Source organism: Trachypithecus francoisi, unplaced genomic scaffold, assembly GCF_009764315.1.
Source record: "Trachypithecus francoisi isolate TF-2019V2 unplaced genomic scaffold, Tfra_2.0 Lachesis_group9, whole genome shotgun sequence".
In the NCBI taxonomy this organism is placed as follows: domain Eukaryota; kingdom Metazoa; phylum Chordata; class Mammalia; order Primates; family Cercopithecidae; genus Trachypithecus; species Trachypithecus francoisi.
In genome coordinates, this window is record NW_022681474.1 from 36,637,223 (window position 1) to 36,660,486 (window position 23,264).

At 41.4% G+C, this 23,264-nt stretch overlaps 1 protein-coding gene across 5 annotated transcripts in view; it reads right to left on the minus strand.

Annotated features, from left to right (window-relative positions):
• MICU1 (mitochondrial calcium uptake 1) overlaps window positions 1-23,264 on the minus strand; it is a 265,955-nt gene that overhangs the window by 34,583 nt on the left and 208,108 nt on the right. For all 5 annotated transcript variants that reach the window (XM_033209906.1, XM_033209905.1, XM_033209904.1 and 2 more), the window contains one exon: window positions 7,734-7,842. In XM_033209906.1, the coding sequence (XP_033065797.1) occupies window positions 7,734-7,842 (109 nt within the window). The remainder of the gene's footprint in view (window positions 1-7,733; window positions 7,843-23,264) is intronic.

Sequence of the window (23,264 nt, forward strand, 5' to 3'; positions counted from 1 at the left end):
GCCAGGATGGTCTCAATCTCCTGACCTTGTGATCCATCCGCCTTGGCCTCCCAAAGTGCTGGGATTACAGGCGTGAGCCACCACGCCCAGTTTACTTGGCAGGATTCTAAGCTAACTTCTCCTAGATATCTATTACTATACACTTGGGGAATCCAAAGTTATATAGATAAAAGAAACAAGTCAAGCAGCCGGGCGCAGTGCCTGTAATCCCAGCACTTTGGGAGGCTGAGGCGGGTGGATTGCCTGAGGTCAGGAGTTAGAGACCAGCCTGGCCAACATGGTGAAACCCCATCTCTACTAAAAATACAAAAATCAGCTGGGCATGGTGGTGGGCGCCTGTAATCCCAGCTACTCGGAAGGCTGAGGCAGGAGAATCGCTTGAACCTGGGAGGCGGAGGTTGCAATGAGCCGCGATCTGCCATTGCACTACAGTCTGGGCAACAAGAGCGAAACTCCATCTCAAAAATAAATAAATAAAGACTTCAAATCTTATATCTTTAGATTTGCAGATGCTGTCAAATCTTGTTTTGTGAAACAGCAGTAAAACCAAAGCTATTCTGGAGAAATGATCAGGCAGTGCTACACACACACACACACACACACACACAGACACACACACACACACACACACACACAGAGACACACACACACACACAGACACACACACACAGACACACAGACACAGACACACACACACACACACCCCCTACATGATATCATTAACTTGTTTTTCAAAAGATTCTTCAAAGATCAGTGGAAATGCTATTATTATTATTGTTAGAGATGAGGTCTTGCTAGGTTGCCCAGACTGGCCTTAAACCACTCCTGGGCTCAAGAGATCCTCCTGCCTCAGCCTCCCGAGTAGCTGGGACCACAGGTGTGTGCCACTGAGCCCAGCTTGGAAGTACTAATTTAAACAAACAGATGCTATTTTAAGAAGTTATGTGGATCAATAAAATGAAATAAAAGACATTCAGATGAGAAAGGAAGAAGTAAATCATCTCTATCTGCAGATGGAATGATCTTATATTTTTTCCTGGCTTTACTGAGGTATAATTGACAAATACAAATTGTATATATTTAAAGTATACAATGTGATGTGTTGACATATGTATATATTGTGAAATAATTACCACAATCAAGCTAACTAACACTTTCATCACTTCAGGCCAGGTGCGGTGGCTCACGCCTGTAATCCCAGCACTTTGGAAGGCTGAGTTGGGCAGATCACTTGGGGTCAGGAGTTTGAGACCAGCCTGGCCAACATGGTGAAACCCCATCCTACTAAAAATACAAACATTAGCCAGGTGTGGTGGTGTGCGACTGTAGTCCCAGCTACATGGGAGGCTGGGGCAGGAGAATCGTTTGAACCTGGAAGGTGAAGGTTGCAGTGAGCAGAGATTGCACCACTGCACTCCAGCCTGGGCTACAGAATGAGACCCTGTCTCAAAAAAACAAAAACAAAAACAAAACAATTCCATCACTTCACATAGTTACCTTTTTGTGTATGTATAAGAAACTCTTAAGATCTTAGCAAATTTCAAGTGTACAATAGGATTACTAATTATAGTCACCATAGTGTAAACTAACTCTCTAGAACTATTTCATCCTGCATAACTGAAGCTTTGCACCCTTTGAACAAAATAACTCCCCATTTCCCTGACTCCTGTAGCCCCTGGGGACTAGCATTCTACTTTCTGCTTATATGAGTTCAACTTTATTTAGATTCCATATATAAGTGAGAACCATGATCTTGTATTAGAAAATCTTAAGGAATCTGCTAAAAAAAGTTGAACAAGCAAGATTGTTCTATATCTTCCCCAGCCCCAAGCAGGACAGGACCATCTGGGAATGAGCCTTCCCAGTGCCAGGAATGAAGAATGTCTATCAGTCTCATCTAAGCTGAGATTGATCAATGCTTCCATGGGAAGATTTCTGATAAAAAAAAAAAAAAGTGGAGGAATGGGAAAAGAAACATACTCAGAACAGCCTGAGGTATGTGAGGTGTGCACAATTTATCAAGCCCAGAGACAGGAGTATGAGACTTCAGTCACAACCCTGTCCCCGATTCCATGGCCAGGTACAATTGTTTAAAGGCATTTTGCTCCTGACTAGCTGCCTTACCTGTTCGTTTCATGTTCCTGGAATCTGTGATGCAAAGAACAATGTATACACAATCAATAGCTTATGTTATTTTAATGTAAATTCTTGGTAAACAAATTAGAAACTATCTCTTCCTAAAAAACCCACTTGTAACTGCTGCTAATTGGAGTGTTTATTCAGGGCAACTTAAATCTATGCTACTGGATTGCAGTCTTCAAACTTGACCCAAATAAACTCTAGGTATACTAAAAAAAAAAAAAAGACTATTGATAAAATCTTAGTGCTTTGGAGAGACTGAAAAATCAAACATTGTGGTCATCAACAGTGAAATAAACGCATTTTTAGATAACCCAAAAACTAAAATAATTCATTGCTAGCAGATCTGCACTACAGGAAATGATAAAGGAAGTTCAGCTGGGCGTGGTGGCTCATGCCTGTAATCCTAGCCACTGTGGGAGGCTGACAGGTAGACTGCTTGAGCCCAGGAGTTCGAGACCAACCTGGACAACATGGTGAAACTATCTATAAAAAATTTAAAAAATGTTGCTAGGTGTGGTGGCATGTGCCTGTGGTCCCAGCTAACCAGGAGCTGATGTAGGAGGACTGCTTGAGCCTGGGATATGGAGGCTGCAGTGAGCCAAGATGGTACCATTTTGAGCCGAGGTGCCTGAGAAAGACAGAAAGACAGAAAGAAAGACAGAAAGAAAGAAAGAAAGAAAGAAAAGAAAGAAAGAAAAGATTTTTTTTAGATTGATGGTAAGTGATACTACATAAAAACCTGAGCTGGGGCCGGGAGTGGTGGCTCACACCTGTAATCCCAGCACTTTGGGAGGCCGTGGTGGGTGGATCATGAGGTCAGGAGTTCAAGACCACCCTGGCCAAGATGGTGAAATCTTGTCTCGACTAAAAATAAATTAGCCAGGTGTGATGGTGGGCGCCTGTAATCCCAGCTTTTGGGAGGTTGAGGCAGAGAACTGCTTGAATCCAGGAGGCGGAGGTTGCAGTGAGCCGAGAGCGCACCACTGCACTCTAGCCTGGGCGACAGAGTGAAACTCTATCTCAAAAGCAAACAAAAAGTTAATTTGAATTAATGTTTAATTTTTTTTAGCGACAAGGTCTTGCTATGTTGCCCAGGCTGGCTTTGAACTCCTGGCCTTAAGTGATCCTCCTGCTTTGACCTACCAAAGTGTTGGGATTATAGGTGTGAGCCACCACATGCAGCCAAACCCAAAATATTTGGAAGTTAAAAAACATACTTTTAAATAATCCATGAATTTACCTAATAAATCGAAAATATTTTGAACAGGATGATGTAAAAAATACTATATACCAAAACTGCGAAAAGTAGATAAAGCAGTGTGTGTGTTTTTTATTTTTTGGTTATGTGTTTTTTTTGGTTTTTTGGAGACAGAGCCTTCCTCTGTCTCCCAAGACGGAGTACAGTGGTGAGATTTCAGCTCACCGTCACCTCTGCCTCCTGGGTTCTAGCAATTCTCCTGCCTCAGCCTCCCCAGTAGCTGGGATTACAGGTGCGTGCCACCATGCCTGGCTAGTTTTTGTATTTTTAGTAGAGATGGAGTTTCACCCTGTTGGCCAGGCTGGTCTCGAACTCCTGGCCTCAAGTGATCCACCCACCTTACAAAGTGATGGAATTGCAGGTGTGAGCCACCACGCCCAGACTAAAGCAGTGTTTATAGGAAAATGTATAGCTTCACAAGCTTATCTTAGAAAAGGTAAGTAAGGTTCCGTCTTAAAAAGCTTAGAAAAAGAAAAATAAAATAACATATACTGAAAATAAGTAGAATGAATAAGTAAAAAAGGTATGAGCAGAAATCAACTCAGTAGACAACAAACCACAGAGAAAATTAACAAAGTCGAAAATTGGTTCTTTGAAAAGATTAACAAAATTGCTAAACCCCTAGGTAGACTGAGTAAGAAATAGTTTTTTAAAAAAGAAAGAGAAGTCATAATTTGCCAACAGTAGGAGTAAAAGGGGATTTCAGATTCTGCAGACATCAAAGGGATAATAATGGAATATTATGAAAAACTTCATGTCAATAAAATCAATAACGTAGATGACATGGGCAAATTCTTCAAAAATATAACTTAAAATTCATATAGCTGGGCGTAGTGGCTCACGCCTGTAATCCCAGCACTTTGGGAGGCCGAGGCAGGTAGATCACCTGAGGTCAGGAGTTCAAGACCAGCCTGACCAACATGGAGAAACCCCGTCTCTACTAAAAATACGAAATTAGCCAGGCATGGTGGCGCATGCCTGTAATCCCAGCTACTTGGGAGGCTGAGGCAGAAGAATCGCTTGAACCGGGAGGCAGAGGTTGTGGTGAGCCGAGATCGCACCATTGCACTTCAACCTGGGCCAAAAGAGCGAAACTCTGTCTCAAAAAAACAAACAAACAAAATTCACATAAAACACAAACTTTACACATTTACTTAAAAAATCAAATGATCAAAACCTTTTCAGAAAGAAATTGGCAGGTCCAGATAGTTTCACTGATGAATTCTATCAAATACAACTCAGAAAGAAACAACACTCATCTTACAGAAACTTCTGAAAATAGAGAAGGAAAAAGTCCCTAACTCATTTTATTTATTTACTTATTTAATTATTATTTTTGAGATGGAGTCTTGCTCTGTTGCTCAGTCTGGAGTGCAGTGGCATGATCTAAGCTCTCTGCAATCTCCATCTACCGGGTTCAAGTGATTCTCCTGCCTCAGCCTCCCGAGTAGCTGGGACTACAGGCGTGTGCCACCACGCCCGGCTACTTTTTCTATTTTTAGTTACAGATGGGGTTTCACCATGTTGGCCAGGGTGGTCTTGAACTCCTGACCTCAGGTGAGCTGCCCATCTTGGCCTCCTAAAGTGTTGATATTACAGGCATGAGCCACCATGCCTGGTCTATTTAATTAAATTAATTAATTTATTTAGAGATAGAGTTTCAACCTTGTCGCCCAGAATGGAGTGCAATGGCGCGACTTCAGCTCACTGCAACCTCCACCTCCCAGGTTCAAGTGATTCTCCTGCCTCAGCCTCCTGAGTAGCTGGGATTACAGGCACCTGCCACCATGCCCAGCTAATTTTTTGTATTTTTAGTAGAGACGGGGGTTTCACCATGTTGGCCAGCCTGGTCTTGAACTCCTGACCTCAGGCAATCCACCTGCCTCGGCCTCCCAAAGTGCTGGGATTACAGGCGTGAGCCATTGTGTCCAGTCCCTAACTCATTTTATGAGGATAGAATACTCTGATATAAAACCTGAAAAGACATTACAAAAAATAAAATAAAATTACAGACCAATATCTCTCAATATTTAACAAAATGTTAGCAAATCAAGTCTAGTAATACATTAAAAAACCTAACACATCATTACAAATTGGGTTTATTTCAGGATAAGGAATAGTCAATGTCATCTACCATATGAAAAGAATAAAGCAGAAAAGGCATATGATCATTTCAATATACATAAAGAAAGTATCTGACAAAATACAAGAGCCATTGATGACAAAAACCCTTTTCAAATGAGGAAGAGAATATTATTTTCTTAATCTGACAATGAGCAACTATGAAAAATCTAATCTAACATCCAATTTAATGGTACAATATTGAATACTTTTCTCCAAAGTTCAGAAAGAAGCCAAGGATGTCCACTCTCATCACTTCTATTCAGTATTGTACTGGTGGTGTAAGCAAATGCGATAAAGCAAGAAAAAAAAAGCCATAAATTTTTTTTAAAAAAGGAGATGAAACTATCTCTGTTTGAAGATGAAAGGATTATTTACACAGAAAAACCTGAGGAATCTACAAGACGACTAAGTGAATTTAGCAAAATTACAGAATATAAAATTAATAGATAAAAATCAGTTATATTTTAATATTAGCAGCAAACAATTAGAAAATAAAATAAATTCCATTTATAATGGGATCAAAAACCATAAAATACTTAAGCATAAATTTTGACAATATATGTGCAAGACCTGTATTAATAAAACTTTAAGACCACTGCTGAGAGAAAACGAGACCTTAAAAAATGGGGATATATATTATGCTCATGAATTATAAGATGCATTATTACTAAGGCGTTGATTCTTCCCAAATTGATCTACATACTCAGTGTTACTGTAATCACAATTCCACTTCTTTTTGCATAGAAAGTGACAAGCTGATTCTAAAATTTATATGGAAATACAAACAACCTAGAATATCCAAAGTAACCTTGAAAAAGAAGACCAAGCTGGCAGCATTTACAATAGCTGACATTTCAGGACTTTCATATATGCTCATATATTCCTTATTAAAAAAAAAAAAGAGAGAGAGAGAGACTATGTTGCCCAGGCTGGGCTCCAGCAATCCTGCACAATCTTGGTTCACTGCAACCTCTGCCTCCCAGATTCAAGCAATTCTCCTGCCTCAGCCTCCCGAGCAGCTGGGACTACAGGCGTACACCACCATGCCTGGCTAATTTTTGTATTTTCAGTAGAGATGGAGTTTCGCCATGTTGACCAGGCTGGTCTCGAACTTCTGACCTCAGGTGATCCACCTGCCTCGGTCTCCCAAAGTGCTGGGATTACAGGCATGAACCACCACGCCTGACTATATTCATACAGTGGGTTACTACTCATCATAAAAAAGGATTAAACTACTGACACACGACGGAGATGGATCTCAAAAACATTGAGTGAAACCTTAGAAGGAGTGTACATTTATATAATTCCATTGTATGAAGTGCTAGAAAACGCAAAACTAATCTACAGTGGAAAACTATACAGTACAAAGGTTGCCTCTTGGTGAGTGGGGGCAAAAACTGAAGGGGCCTGAAAGAACTTTAAATGAATCTTGAACTTTAGTTAATATTCATACTGAAGTAATTGGGAGTGAAGTATACTTACGTCTACAACTTACTTTGAACATGTCAAATAAGATCAATGATAACTTAGAGAGATGAAAATATGCACAGTCATCCGATCAAGCAAATATAGCAAAATGTCAATTGAGCTGAATATGTGGATGTTATTTAAATAATTATTTCAACTGTTCTGAATGTTTGAAAATTTTCGTAATGAAATGTTGGGGGAAAAACTGTGCTTTCAATTCCTCTGTGCTCTCACGTTGCCTGTACAAACTGTAACTGAATTTCTATGAAGTAAGCCAAAGGAGTGGGGGTGCTATTCTCAGAGTCATATTATCTTAAAAAAAGTCTTAATATAAGAAAGAAACTAAAGCATTCCTTCTCATCAAAGAAAAGGAATTCCTTCTCTCAAGTGAGAAGCATTCCTTCTCATACTTAAATTGTATAGTGACTTCAGCTTCACACTGTATATATAATGACTCTGGCTCAGATAGGGGAAGTTCTGCAGCTTCATGCCCTGTGCCTTAGCTTAGATGCTTATTTTCAAGGTTAGTCATTTAAAGATGGGCACCTGCCCAGACTACAGCCTTAGCACAAGAACTTGGCATCTCAGGGTGAAATGCAAGGCTCATACAATGTCAACAAATCAAAACACATTTCAAGGATGCCAAGAAAAACTTACCTTTTACTGTTCAGGAGGGGCAGTCACCTAAGAGATTACAGATTAGGTTCACACCTTCCAAAAAACACTTTTTGAGTTTCATTACCTTTATCAAGAGATGCTCCAGCCATATGGTAAAAACTCAGTGCAGTGTCCACATCATTAATGTTCTTTAGGAAAGTAAAGAAGTTCTCCACCTCCTGAAATGTCAGACCCTGAAAGAGGAAAGACAGCAAGGTAAGGCAGGACCTGTAACAAAAAGCAGCACAATATGCACAGGCGTGATTCACGTCTGCAAATCAGAAATTTATGCTCATGTCTGGAACAGAAACTGAATAAATTAGTCAAGAAATGTCAAACTCTTAAATAGCAGGAGAACAAAACTCTTGAATTCTACCCTGAGAAAGGCAAACTGGCTAGATGCTTCCCTCTCACACATAAAATCTGACAAAGCTGCTTACAGTGATGGCTGAGTATCTTAATGAAAATATTTCTTTTTTTCTTTTTTGAGACAGAGTTTTGCTTTGTCGCCCAGGCTGGAGGGCAGTGGCATGATCTCGGCTCACTGCAACCTCTGCCTCCCAGGTTGAAGCAATTCTTCTACCTCAGCCTCCCGAGTAGCTAGGATTACAAGTGCGCACCACCGTGCCCAGCTAATTTTTATATTTTTAGTAGAAACACGGTTTCATCATGTTGGCCAGACTGGCCTTGAACTCCTGACCTCAGGTGATTCACCTGCCTCAGCCTCCCAAAGTGCTGAGATTACAGGTCTGAGCCACTGCACCTGGCCTAATGAAACTATTTCTAACTGTGCTCTCCAATTAGACACACTATCAATTATGACACTTCCTAATTGGGCTATAGCTACTTGACCTGTTAGACATCTTAAGAAGTAAAATCAGAGTCAGGACTTCCAGTTTAATAGTCTGCTCACAGGCCAGCTGAGCTTTTTGAGGCTTAAGCTAATTAAAGAATCACCAAAGTCAGTGATATGCAGGGGAAGGGTGTCAGTATTTAGCAAAACCCAAGTAATGGGGAAGTTGTTCATTATCTCAATTTAAAAGCTACTCACAAAGTAATTTGCCACTTAACTTTAATGAAATTCTGTGAATGAAGACTTTTTTTCAAAAGCTGTTCAAAGACTTGCTGATCTCTAATTCTACTTTCTATGATGGATCGAGAAAAAGTAGTTATAGAAATAGGGGCTACTGGGAATTCCTTTATTGGGAGGAAGATTCATCCTATTTGCCTTTTCCCCGCTTCCCACACATCATGCTGTGATAGAAATAAATGCAGTTTCTAAGTAGGGAAAACACTGGGAAATGTCCTAGATGTCCCAGACACTGATGTTAATGCCTTTTAATGAAGCATCAGGTCCTTAAAGGGCTGCAGATGTAGACTGGCTTCTACTTAGTGCTGCTCCTCTTGCAATTTTCATTTTCCCAAACTGCAGAGCCCAGGAACTCACATCAGGAACTCAGTAATAAGCAAATCTTAATACAATCTACAGTTCTTTCCTGGTACTCTCCAAACTGGGTCAATTGTATGTTTCTCATCTCATCAAACTGAAAGCTAAAAGACTGTATGAGGCTGGGTGCATGATTCATGCCTGTAATTCCAGCACTTTGGGAGGCCAAGGCAGGAGAATGACTTGAGCTCAGTGACTAGCCTGGGCAACATGGTGAAACCTCATCTTTACAAAAAATACAAAAAAAGTTAGTGAGTGTGGTGTCGTGTGCCTGTAGGACCAGCTATTTGGGAGGCTGAGATGGGAGGATCGCTTGAGCCTGGGAGGCAGAGGTTGCAGGGAGCTGAGATCATGCCACAGCACCCCAGCCTGGGTGACAGGGCTAGATGCTGTCTCAAAAACAAAACACAATAAAAAAGACTGTATGATTATGTCACATGATCTTTTATGTTTTTCTTTTTTTTTTCCTTAGAATCATAGAACTTAAAAAACTTTATTGTGGAATATGATGACTATATAGAAAGGCACATAAAACATAAATGTACAACTTATCAAACTGAAGAAAGTGAACACCCATAGAACCTTCATTTAGGTCAAGGAACAGACTATTATCAGCATCTCAGAAGCCTCCTCTTTCCCCACAACATGCCCCTTCCTAATCATAAATTCCAGCCCCTGCCCAACCCCTACTGACAATAACCACTATTCTGACTTTTAGGGAATCCATTTCCTTGCTTTTTTAAAAATAGCATTTTTATAAGTAAACAGCATATTTACAAAAACTGTTGCTTAATTTTATCTATTGTGGAACAGTAGACATGGAATCATGGAGTAGGCATTCTGTTATATATGCTTCTCTCTTTAAGATTTGTTCATGTTTTTGTGTGTATCTGTAGTTCATTAATTTTTATTGCTATAAAGTATTTCATTGTGTGCATATACCATGATTTGTTTATTCATTCTATTTGGGCTGTTTCCAATTTTTGGCAATTATGAACAGTGGTTCATCTGTACTTAGCATTTATTCAAAGATTTATAGAGTACCGGCCGGGTGTGGTGGCTCACACCTGTAATCCCAGCACTTTGGGAGGCCGAGGTGGGCAGATCACCTGAGGTTGGGAGTTCAAGATCAGCCTGACTAACATGGAGAAATCCCATCTCTACTAAAAATACAAAAAAATTAGCTGGATGTGGTGGTACATGCCTGCAATCCCAGCTACTTGGGAGGCTGAGGCAGGAGAGGTGAGCCTGGGAGGTGGAGGCTGCAGTGAGCCAAGACCGCGCCATTGCACTCCACCCTGGGCAACAAGAGTGAAACTCCGTCTCAAAACAAAACAAAACAACGAAAAAACAAAAAACAAACATTTATAGAGTACCTACTATGTACCAAGTGCTGTAACTTTTGGTAGTGGATTAGAAGGCCTATATTATATGCTTTTACCCTAATTTGAGGTCACTCTCTTGGCTTTGCCTTAGAGCGCCCAGAGTTAGGTCTCATTATGGATGCCATAGTATGCTATTTAATGCAGGCACTAGGTAGAATCAAATTTAGAGGACAATTCCATAGGATTGAAGTACAGGTTGTACAATATCATTGCTTGTGGATGGACACATTAATAATCTTCCTTTCCCTTCCATCAAAAGACACATAAAGGTGGAAGCAACCCAACAGTCCACCGATGGATGAATGGATAAACAACGCGGCGCGCACGCACAATGGAATATTGTGTAGCCTTTAAAAGGAAGAAGATTCTGACACAAGCTACAGGATGATGGGCCTTGAAGACATTATGCCAAGGGAAATACACTAGCCACAAAGGACAAATGATAGTACTATATGACTGCACTTATACGAGGTACTGAGAGTAGCCAAAGATGGTGGTTGTAAGGAGCTGGGAGAGGGAGAATGAGGAGCTATCATTTAATTATTCAATGGTAAGGAGTTCTGGTTTGGGAAGATGAATGGGTTCCGGAAATAGATGTGTATTTTACCACACACAACACACATTCATACACAACATGCTAAAGCTCTTTTACTTTTCTTATTAAGGTATAAAATCCTGTAGGAGTTGGAGAGTTACGGGACTGTTATTGAAAGGGTATCTGAGGCTAAAAGGTTAACATAAAATTCCTAAAACAGGGCATGGTAGAAGAAATGTCTCCCACTCTGATGATCAACAACCTCTAATGTTTGTTAGCTTCTCTTTTTTTTGTTTTTTGAGACGGAGTCTCACTCAGCTGCCCAGGGTGGAGTGCAGTGGCATGACCTCCACTCACTGCAAGCTCCACCTCCTGGGTTCACGCCATTCTCCTGCCTCAGTCTCCCGAGTAGCTGGGAGTACAGGCGCCCGCCACCTCGGCCGGCTAGATTTTTGTATTTTTAGTAGAGACGGGGTTTCACCGTGTTAGCCAGGATGGTCTCGATCTCCTGACTTTGTGATCCGCCCGCCTCGGCCTCCCAAACTGCTGGGATTACAGGCGTGAGCCACCGCGCCCGGCCTGTTTGTTAGTTTCTAACAAACACTGTGAAACATCAAATACTACAGCTCAAGACCGGGGTGCTTATGCTGAGAATTATATGAGGACAGAGAGAGAGAGAACAATCTAAACTGAATGGCTATTCATTTAGTGTTTAGAAAAACAGTGGGCTGCAAATCACATTATATAACTATTAAATCTAAATATACAACACTATACTTTTGTCATAAAGATATAATAAAAAATTTTATTGCGCACTTACTAATCACTTAGCATTATGCCAAGAACAGTGAGGGAAATTGCATTGGACACAGGCCTTGATTTTTTGGAGCTTACTATTTAGATAGACCTCCTTAAAGAAAAGATGATGTCAGTCACAAAATTCTTACTTTTTTGGTAACTACTATAGTAAAAATCCAGAGGGCTATTAGAAAAAAACTACAGTAAGACTATAACACGAGCTTTATGGCTGGTAAGATGGAAAGTGAAAGGATATGCTTATTGTAAATTGAGTTGTTTGGACACGAAGGCTACAGCTTATGAAACAATCTATTGGCAGGTGACTAGAACTGCAGACATAATAGTCAAAAGGAACTATCTCTTAGAGGAGTTACTGTGACTAATTGTTCAACAAACTGGTTATCTATTTACCTTTGGAAAGATGGATTTATATAAAACCGGGCTCTAGGTGACTATAAAAAGAAGATAAGATTAATAATAGTTTGTAGACAATAGATATATTTCTTTAGGATGTTTAAAAATTAATTTAACATTAGGAAGTTGTTAAGCAAGTAAATAGAATTGTCTCTCAAAACTAAAAGCAGAGCCGGGTGTGGTGGCTCATGCCTGTACTCCCAACATTTTGGGAGGTCGAGGCAGGTGGATCACCTGAGGTCAGGAGTTCGCGACCAGCCTGGCCAAACAGGGTGAAACCCCATCTCTACTAAAAATACAAAATTATCTGGGCATGGTGGCGCATGCCTGTAATCCCAGCTACTCGGGAGGCTGAGGCAGGGGAACTGTTTGAACCTGGGAGGTGAAGGTAGGAGTGAGCCAAGATCGCGCCATTGTACTCCAGCCTGGGTGACAAGAGCAAAACTCTGTCTCCAAGATCGCGCCATTGTACTCCAGCCTGGGTGCCAAGAGCAAAACTCTGTCTCCAAAAAAAAAAAAAAAGCAGTGGATAAAACTTTTAGAAGAAAACACTGGAGAGGCTGAGCACAGTGGCTCAGCCCAAAGTGCTGGCCTGTAATCCCAGCACTTTGGGAGGCCAAGGTGGGCAGATCACTTGAGTCCAGAAGTTTGAGACCAGCCAGCCAACACGGCAAAACCCTGTCTCTATTAAAAACACAAAAATTAGCCAGCCATGGTGGTACGCGCCTGCAGTCCCAGCTACTCAGGAGGCTGAGGAATGAGAATTGCGTGAACCCAGGAGGTGGAGGTTGTAGCGAGCCAAGATCATGCCACTGCGTTCCAGCCTGGGCAATAGTGAAACTCTGTCTCAAAAACAAAAATAAAAACAAAAACAAAAAAACACATTGGAGAAAATCTTCATGACCCTGACTAAGGCAAGAGTTCTTAGATGACACCCAAAGCACAATCCATAAAGGGAAAAAAGCTGATTGGTTAGACTTCATCAAAATTTAAAAAATCTGGGCTTCAAAATAATGAGAAAATAGAAAAATCACAAGCTAGGAGAAAATACTTGAAAATCATATATTTGATAAAGGAGTTGAATCCAAGTCAGGCACGGTGGCTCACACCTGTAATCCCAGCACTTTGGGACACCAAAGCAGGTGGATCACCCGAGGTAGGGTGTTCGAGACCAGCCTAACCAATACGGTGAAATCCCATCTCTACTAAAAATACAAAAATTAGCCAGGCTGTGGTGGCAGGCGCCTATAATCCCAGTGACTCAGGAGGCTGAGGCAGGAGAACTGCTTGAACCTGGGAGGCAGAGGTTCAAGTGAGCTGAGATTGCGCCACTGCACTCTAGCCCGGGTGACAGAGGGAGACCCTGTCTCAAAAAAATTAAAAAAAAGGACTTGTATCCAGAATTATATAAACAACTATTATAACTCAATATATGGGAAGTCCAACAACCTGATTTAAAAAAGATGTGAATAGATAGTTTACCAAACAAGACAAGTGAATGGCTAATAAGTACATGAAACAATGCTTAGCATCATTAGGAAAATACAAATTAAAATCACAATGATATACCACCACACACCTATTAGAATGACTGTAAGAAAGAAGACAGACAATAACAGGTGTTGATGAGGGTGTGGAGAAACTGGAACTCTTGTACATTCACGTGGAAATGTGAAATGGTTCCGCCACTTTGGAAAATGGTTTAGCAGTTTCTCAAAAAATTAAATTTACCATACAACCCAGCTACTTCACTCCTAGGAATCTTCAACAAAAATGAAAACACAGGTCTGCAGGATGACTTCTATGCAATGTTCACAGCAGCATTATTCCTAATAGCCCAAAACTGGAAACAATCCAAATGTGAATGGATAAATAAAATTTATCCAAGCAATAATATGCCATTTACTCTTCTGCAATATAAAGTAATAAACTACTAATACAAGCATCTACATAAACTTTAAAAATATTGTGCTAAGAAGCCAGATACAAAAGACTATCTTATATTATTGTATTTATATGAAATGTCCAGTAAATGCAAGTCTATAGAGACTGAAAGCCGCTTTATAGGTGCCTGGGGCTAGGGTAGAAATGAGTAATTGCCTGGGGCTAGGTAGAAATGACTGAAAGCTAGCAAGAGGGATCTTTTTGGGGTGATGGAAATGTTCTAAAACTGAATGGCAGTGATAACTGCAAAACTGCAAATTTACTAAAAATCACTGAATTGTACAGTTAAAATGGATAACTTATGGTATATAAATTATACCTCGAAAAAAGTTGTTAAAAAATACAAAGCAGTCAGCATAGATGAGAAAAGGAAAATGTAGCTTCCTTTGGAGTCAGCTGTAAAGCGAGATATCTAGTGCTGACAGGCCATGAAGAGTGCAAACACACTGTAATGGATGATTCCCTCATCCTGCCTTTTAATCAGTCACAGCAAATCCATCTACCAGGAGCCAATCTAATTGCCCAAGTTCTGTCTGTGGCCCACTGAAAAAAACAGTCTCCTTCCTTCCTTATATCCCATGCCTCTCAACAATCTTGTCATGTATCCTCTGCTCAATCTCCTGCTTATTTATTTATTTATTTATTTATTTTTTGAGACAGAGTCTCACTCTGTCATCTAGGATGGAGTGCAATGGAGCAATCTTGGTTCACTGCAACCTTCGCCTCCCAGGTTCAAGCAATTCTCCTGCCTTAGCCTCCCAAGTAGCTGGGAATACAGGCACCTGGCACCATGGCTGGTTAATTTCTTGTATTTTTAGTAGAGATGTGCTTTCACCATGTTGGCCAGGCTGGTCTTGAACTCCTGACCTCAGATGATCCACCTACGTTGGCCTCCCAAAGTGCTGGGATTACAGGTGTGAGCCACTGCGCCCGGCCTCTCCTGCCTAGTTTTAAAACAATTTTAATTAATATTTTTATACCAGGTACAAAGCAATTCTTTCTGAACGCTGTCCTACATGTGGCCCATGTTACCTATTTCTTGGGTACCTTTCAGAGGTATTACTATGCCTGTCTTGCTCTAATAAAGCATCTTCCTATTGCAAACCCCAGACTTCTCTTCAACTGTTGCCTGGGAGCAGGGGAAATTATACCATTTCTGTTACTTATATTTCTACAAGTATCTAACCTTTCTGAAACATCACTTTCTTCATATCTTCATCTCTTCCACTCACAACATGCCCATGATTTCCTACTGTCAACTGGATAAACCCCCAAACTTCTTAGCCTGGGATTTACAGTCCTCCACCATCTGCTTCCATAACTTACCTTTCTAGCTATCTTCCTAGGAATCTTAGGCTGGAATCTGGCAACACTGGTTTTGTTTCCCTAAAAACTTGTGCTTATTTAAACCATGGAGAATAAGGAGTGGCAACAAACAGGATGATTAGTAAGAAGATTACGGACTCTGGAATAAGAATAAAGCTTTGAACCCTGGTGCCACCTTCCTAAGACAGTGTGTGATCTCAGGTTAATAACTAAGGCTCAGAGGACTATTTCTCACCTGAAAAATGATAATTCTATCTAATATCTACCAAGCAGGTAGATAGATAAGGTATGTAAAATGTCTAATACACAGAAAGTACTCTGTAAGTGGTAGATATGAGTGCTTAGTAATTTGGCAGGCTAATTACTACAGAACTAGTGATAATGCATTTATTCTACTAAGCTCTGAAGTAGGCTGTCTTCTCTGGAATGCTAGAATATGTAGGATCTTGAGGGATAGGGAATAGAGGAAAAGTTGATGTAAATGAAATTCATTGTCAGGAAAGTAATAGAGGGAAAACTCATAAACTAAATATCCTACAGTAATTCATAGCTTAGTACTCCTTTGGGGGAAGTGCAGGTTTCAAAGCTAATTAGTAAAAAAAAAAAAAAAAAAAAAAGTAGAGTTCCAGTCTTTTTAGTTTTATGGCCACATCTCACATGCTATACTACATAGTGACTGGCAGGCACCTAATATGTGGAGTTAATGAGTTTTCCAGGGGTATGCTAGCAATTTCTAGAATCTGATATTCTACAGATGACTAACGTGGATCAAATATCTGAGAATAAGTGAAAAAGGTGACCTCACATATATTAGCTATAGATGATATGAAAACTTAATCATCTAATAGTTTTATTAGAACTGTTTGATAAGTACTAACTGCTTAATGGCTAGTAGCAGAATTAATAAGCAATCATATACACAGAAGGCTGTTGGGGATAGGGTTATGACAGGAAACACTTAACAAAAGCAAATGTCTTTATAAGCTTCTGCTTGTCAAAATCCTACTCCACATTTAAGGCCAAGTTCGAATTGTACTTCCTCCAAGAAATCTTACTCGGTCTCTTTAGCTGGTTCTAATCTTCCTCCTTAGTGCTTCAAAAAGATCTCATACCTTTAATAGAGTACTCAACACATTTATCATTGCATTTGACAAGCACTTACCACCATACGGAGGACATGCAAAGATGAGTAAGGCACTGCTTTCAAGAAGCTCAAAGCTAAGTGAGTTGCCTTGCTTTACATTTGTTTAAAATCTGTTTCATTCCAGTAGGAATGCTAAGTTCTCTGAGGCAGACACTGGTGTGCTCACTACTGCATTCCCAGTATTTAGAAGAGTGTTTGGCACATAGTAGGTGCTCAACAAATATTGAATATAAATGTGAATATAGAATTATAGAGTTCTTTGCATACATATTTTTTCTCTTACTAGACTATTACAGACTTAAGAAATAGATATAGTTGTGCCATGTGCAGTGGCTCACACCTGTAATCCCAGCATTTTGGGAGGCCAAGGCGGGCGGATCACAAGGTCAGGAGATTGAGACCATCCTGGCTAACACAGTGAAACCCCGTCTCCACTAAAAATACAAAAAAATTAGCTGGGCGTGGTGGTGGGCACCTGTAGTCCCAGCTACTCGGGAGGTTGAGGCAGAAGAATGGCATGAACCCGGGAGGTGGAGCTTGCAGTGAGCCGAGATCAGGCCACTGCACTCCAGCCTGGGTAACAGAGCGAGACTCCATCTCAAAAAAAAAAAACAAAAAAAAAAAAGAAAAGAAATATACATAGTTGTAAGGATAACGGATGGTCTTTTTCATCACAGCACCTGGCTTAGTGTCTTACACACAGCAATATCTGCCATTGAACTGAGTTATAATTTTCAATTTCATCCTTAAGAAGTTATTAGTAGCTTCTGCACTCATAGAGGATCACCACTGTGAATTATATTTATGAAGTCTCAGAAAACTCTTTGTTAAATAAAAACATAGGAGTTGTTCAGAGCATCAACAGAGTAATTTTCATCAAGCATGGCAGGTTCCCCAGTTCTTCAAACTATTACTTAGGGATAAAACAGCTAGGGACACTGATGGAGCATTGCATCTCTAGGGCAGTGACTCACAAGCCTAGCTGCACACTAGATTTACCTGGGAACCCTTTGTATTAGTCCGTTCTTTGCTGTTCATAAAGACATACCTGAGACTGGGTAATTTATAAAGGAAAGGTTTAATTGACTCACAGTTTTGCAGGGCTAGGGATACCTCAGGAAACTTACAGTCATGGTAGAAGGGGAAGCAAACATATCCTTCTTCACATGGCAGCAGGAAGAAGCATGAGTACCTGGTGAAGCGGGAAGCCTTTTATAAAACCATCAGATCTCATGAGAACTAACTCACTGTCATGAGAACAGGCTGGGGGAAACTGCCCCATGATTCAATTATCTCCACCTGTTCCCTCCCAGGACATATGGGGATGATGGGAACTACAATTCAACATAAGATCTGGGTGGGGACACAGCCAAACCATATCACCCTTTAAGAAACACTTCTGGAATTTCTCATGCAGAGGGTTAAGAAAACCCCAAACCACTGATGCCCGGACTCACCTACTGAGCCTCTGATTTAATTGATTTGAAGAGGGTCCAAACAACCACACTCCTTAAAAATTCCTAAAGTGATCCCATTGTAGAGAAGCACTGCCTTAGAGGAACAGTATGATTAGGAGAAAAGCACTTTCTTACCGAAAAGACAAGATCTGGAATAGGAAGCCTTGTATTTTAGACCAGACTCTGAATGGGTTATTAACTTCTCTTTCTGTCTCTATATTCTCAAAAGCACAGTATCTAACAAGGCTGCTAGAAAGAAAGAGAAAAAAGGCTGTGAAACATTTCACGGTCATTAATTTATATGCAAATTTTTTTTTTTTTTTTTTTTGAGACGGAGTCTCGCTCTGTCACCCAGGCTGGAATGCAGTGGCCGGATCTCAGCTCACTGCAAGCTCCGCCTCCCAGGTTCATGCCATTCTCCTGCCTCAGCCTCCGGAGTGGACTGGGACTACAGGCGTCCGCCACCTTGCCCGGATAGTTTTTGGTATTTTTTAGTGGAGATGGGGTTTCACCATGTTAGCGAGGATGGTCTCGATCTCCTGACCTTGTGATCCACCCATCTCGGCCTCCCAAAGTGCTGGGATTACAGGCTTGAGCCACTGCGCCCGGCTATATGTAAAAATTTAATACCACCACTAGGACCTTCAATCTCTTAGGTCTTGTTTGATATCTTGATACAGAACCTCACACAGAAATTGATTAATGTCAGCCAAATGAAAACTTAGATTTTCATGTTAACAAATCCAAAGTGGAATAAAAGAAGCAATTAGAAAGCAGATGGCGATTCCCCTTTTACAGGAAATGGTCCTAGAGAGATGGACTCGTAACCTTAGGAGCAAAGGCCCTTCATTGACACTCACTTTAGTTAATTGCTATGGTCACAAACTATTTAATCAACATGAGAGGACAATCAATCTTAATCTCATTGCTAACACAGGCTAGAAATTCTGGGCCAAAAGTAATTGAACACTGCAAATTTTCATCATCTGACAAAATTTGTCCTTTCATTTTAGAGCTCTTTTGCAAGGTCTTCAGATACTAAATTAACTCCTGTCAATGCTCAAATACTCTGTTCCTTCAAGGGAGATGTCTCTAATGCCCAATTTATTGCTTTTAAGTATAAATTCATAATGAAATATGAATTCATCTATCATGATAGATAATTAAAGTAAAATCAATATCTGGACCAACCTTTAAAAATAAGCCTGGTCAAAATAAAGGAGCATGTCTGAATGCAAACACTATACTTCCAGCATAGGGGCTAAAAAATCCACCTATACATTCATAATCAGTTTTTTGAAATTACGATTTCCAACAGACATGAGCTAAGTACTGGGTAGTGTAGAAGTGCTCTATGGGAGATAAATGTTTTTTCTCTGTCACTTTCCATTAATGATGAGTTTTCTCCACAGCCAAGAGAACACCTGCTGTGGGAAAAGGCTGGACTGAGTTCACAGAAGCTGACACTTCCTCTCAGAGTCCAGCCTGCCCTCATTTGCAGCCCATAGCCTGGTTCAGAGGTCCTTTCAACTTTTCAACACCCAAGACAAGGAGGAAAAAGTCTGGCTGATAAGAAGGGCTTTCCACCAAGTTGGGGCAATGCTATGCATACAAGATTTCTTGCACAAAGACTAACTAGGAAAACTGGGACAAGCACTAGCAATCCTCTATCTTATTTTCAATTATTGAATCTTTAAAGCTAGAAGGGCCCTTACAGCAAGCATCTAGGATAAGCCTCTCAATTCATGAGGCCAATAAGGTTAAGTGATTTGTCTAATGACTCTGAGGCAGAAGTTGATCTCAAGTTTTCCATCTTCATGCCTACCATGCCATACTACCTTGGTCATATGGTTTGGTTGTGTCCCCACCCAAATCTTGAATTGTAGCTCCCATAATGCCCATGTGTTGTGGAAGGGACCTGGTGGAAGGTAACTGAATCATGAGGGTAGATCTTCCCTGTGCTGTTCTTGCGATAGTGAATAAGTCTCAGAAGATCTGATGGTTTCATAAAAAGGAGTTCCCCTGCACATGCTTTCTTTCTTGCCTGCCACAATGTAAGACGTGTCTTTTCATTTTTTTTCTTTTTTATTTTTTTTGAGACGGAGTTTTGCTCTTACTGCTGAAGCTGGAGTGCAATGGCACGAACTCGGCTCACCACAACCTCCACCTCCTGAGTAATTCTCCACCTCCTGAGTGATTCTCCTGCCTCAGCCTCCTGAGTAGCTGGGATTACAGGCATGCACCACCATGCCGGGCTAATTTTTTGGATTTTTAGTAGAGACGGGTTTCTCCATGTTGTTCAGGCTGGTCTCCAACTCCCGAACTTAGGTGATTCGCCCGCTTTGGCCTCCCAAAGTGCTGGGATTACAGGCGTGAGCCACCGCACCCAGCCATAAGACATGTCTTTTCTTCTCCTTTGCCTTCCACCATGATTGTGAGGCCTCCCCAGCCATGTGGAACTATGAAATCAAACCTCTTTTCTTTATACATTACCCAGTCTCGGCATGTCTTTATTAGCAGCAAGAGAATGGACTAATACACTTGGCAATCTCTCATGGAATATTTTTAGTGCCAGGTTAGATTCTTGGTCATGGTCAGATGGTAGCCATTGTCCAGTGGGAAGAGTACTGGGCTGGGAATGAGAAGATCTGGGTTCTAGCCTTAGCACTGCTTTGTGTGTTTGTGTGTGTGTGTTCTCTTAGAGGTCTCGATTTTTATTTATTTTTTTAAGGCAAGGTCTCATTCTGTCACCCAGGCTGGAGTGCAGTAGCATGATTATAGCTAATTGCAGCTTCAACCTCCCCAAGCTCAGGTGATCCTCCCACCTCAGTCTCCTGAGTAGGTGGGACTACAGGCACATGCCACCATGCCTGGCTAGTTTTTGTACTTTTTGTGGAGACAAGGTTTCGCCACTTTGCCCAAGCTGGTCTTGAACTTCTGGGCAGGAGAATCATTTGAACCCAGGAGGTAGAGGTTGCAATGAGCCGAGATCGCGCCATTGCATTCTAGCCTGGGCAACAACAGTGAAACTCTGTCTCAAAAAAAATAAATAAATGAAAAGAAAAAGGCCGGGCGCGGTGGCTCAAGCCTGTAATCCCAGCACTTTGGGAGGCCGAGACGGGTGGATCACGAGGTCAGGAGATCGAGACCATCCTGGCTAACACGGTGAAACCCCGTCTCTATTAAAAAATACAAAAAACTAGCCGGGCGAGGTGGCGGCGCCTGTAGTCCCAGCTACCCAGGAGGCTGAGGCAGGAGAATGGCGTGAACCTGGGAGGCGGAGCTTGCAGTGAGCTGAGATCCGGCCACAGCACTCCAGCCTGGGTGACAGAGCGAGACTCCATCTCAAAAAAAATAAAAGAAAAGAAAAAGAAAAAGAAAAAGAAAAGACACATCTTACATTGTGGCAAGTCTTGAACTTTGATTCTCCCGCCTTGGCCTCCCAAAGTGCTGGGATTACAGGCATGAGCCACCGTGCCCGATGAGGCCTGACCTTTTAACTGGTCTCTGCTTCTATTTGTTCATCTCACTCTCAGATGCTGACTCAGTCCTATCATCTTTTCTTTTTTTTTTCTTTTTCTTTTTTTTGAGATGGAGTTTCATTCTTTCTCCCACGCTGGAGTGAAGTGGTATGATCTTGGTTCACTGAAACCTCCACCCTTCCTCTGCAACCCCCCTTCCCCGGGTCCAAGCGATTTTCCTGCCTCAACCTCCCAAGTAGCTGGGATTATAGGTGCCCACCACCACGCCTGGCTAATTTTTGTACTTTTAGTAGAGACGGGGTTTTGCCATGTTGGCCAGGGTGGTCTTGAACTCCTGACCTCAGGTGATCTGCGTGTCTTGACCTCCCAAAGTGTTAGGATTACAGGCATGAGCCACTGTGCGCAGCCACCACCTTTTCTTTCCTTGTACCAAGTGCAGCTGGTGTTGAAGGGTACCAGAGAGCAGCATTGCTAGAGTGTTCCACAAACCCATGGTGTCCAACCTCAAGGCTGTTTAACAAACTCTAACTCATCTCCTGAATTCTAATAGCCTTATTATCAGTCTTTCTGTTTCTATGCTTGCTCTTCTCCAAACTATCTTCCATAAAACACCCAGAGTTGTCTCTTTAAACGTAGATATAACCAGGTCATTTCACTAGTCACAACTCTTTAATGGTGTTCCATTGCACTGTGAGTAAACTCCAAACTCCTTCCATTCTTATGAAGTCTTGCATGTTCTGTTCCTCATATCCCTCTCTGAGCTCAGCTCAGGCCATTCACCTTTTTGCTCAGAACCTTCTATACAAACTCGTCCCCTTTCAGTTCTTCACACATGCCAGGTTTGTTTTTCCTGCTTGTTATGGACTGACCCCACCCCTCACCTCATTCATATGTTGAAGCCCTCCCTAACCCCCAGTGTGCCCAATGTGGTTGTATTTGGAGATGGGGCCTTAGAGGAAATAACAAGGCTAAATGAGGTCACAAGGGTGGGGCCCTAATCTGCTAGGATTAGTGTTCTTATAAGAAAAAACACAAAGAGATTTCTCTCTCTCTTCATGCACACATACTGAGGAAAGGCCGTGTGAGGACACATTGAAAAGGCAGCTACCTGCAAGGCAGGAAAAGAGCTCTTATCAGAAACTAAATCAGCTGGCACCTTGATCACAGGCTTCTAGCCTCCAGGAATGTGAGAAAATAACTTTCTCTTGTTAAAGCCACCCAGTCTGTGGTATGCTGTTACAGTAGCCCAAGTAGGCTAATACAGTGCCTTGGAATTTGCCTGTGTGATGTCCCACTTTCCAGAGCCTCCTTTTCCACCTCTCTCCTTTCTCTGCTTCTGTAATTTTCACTGAATATGCCTTCTGACTAGACCACTCTAATGAAACAGCCCTCTCAAAGGTCACCAATTATTGCCATTTCACCAAAACCAATGGATGTTACCACCTTTACCTTACTGGATCCTCACTGTTATATGCGACATGGTAGACCCCTCAGTTCTTGAACCCTCTACTTCCTTGGCTTTGATTTCACTACTCTCTTTAGGTTCTTTAGGTATTCTCTTTTCTTTTTCTTTTTTTTTTGAGATGGAGTCTCACTCTGTTGCCCAGGCTGGAGTGCAATGGCACAATCTTGGCTCACTGCAACCTCTGTCACCCGGTTTCAAGTGATTCTTGCGCCTCAGCTT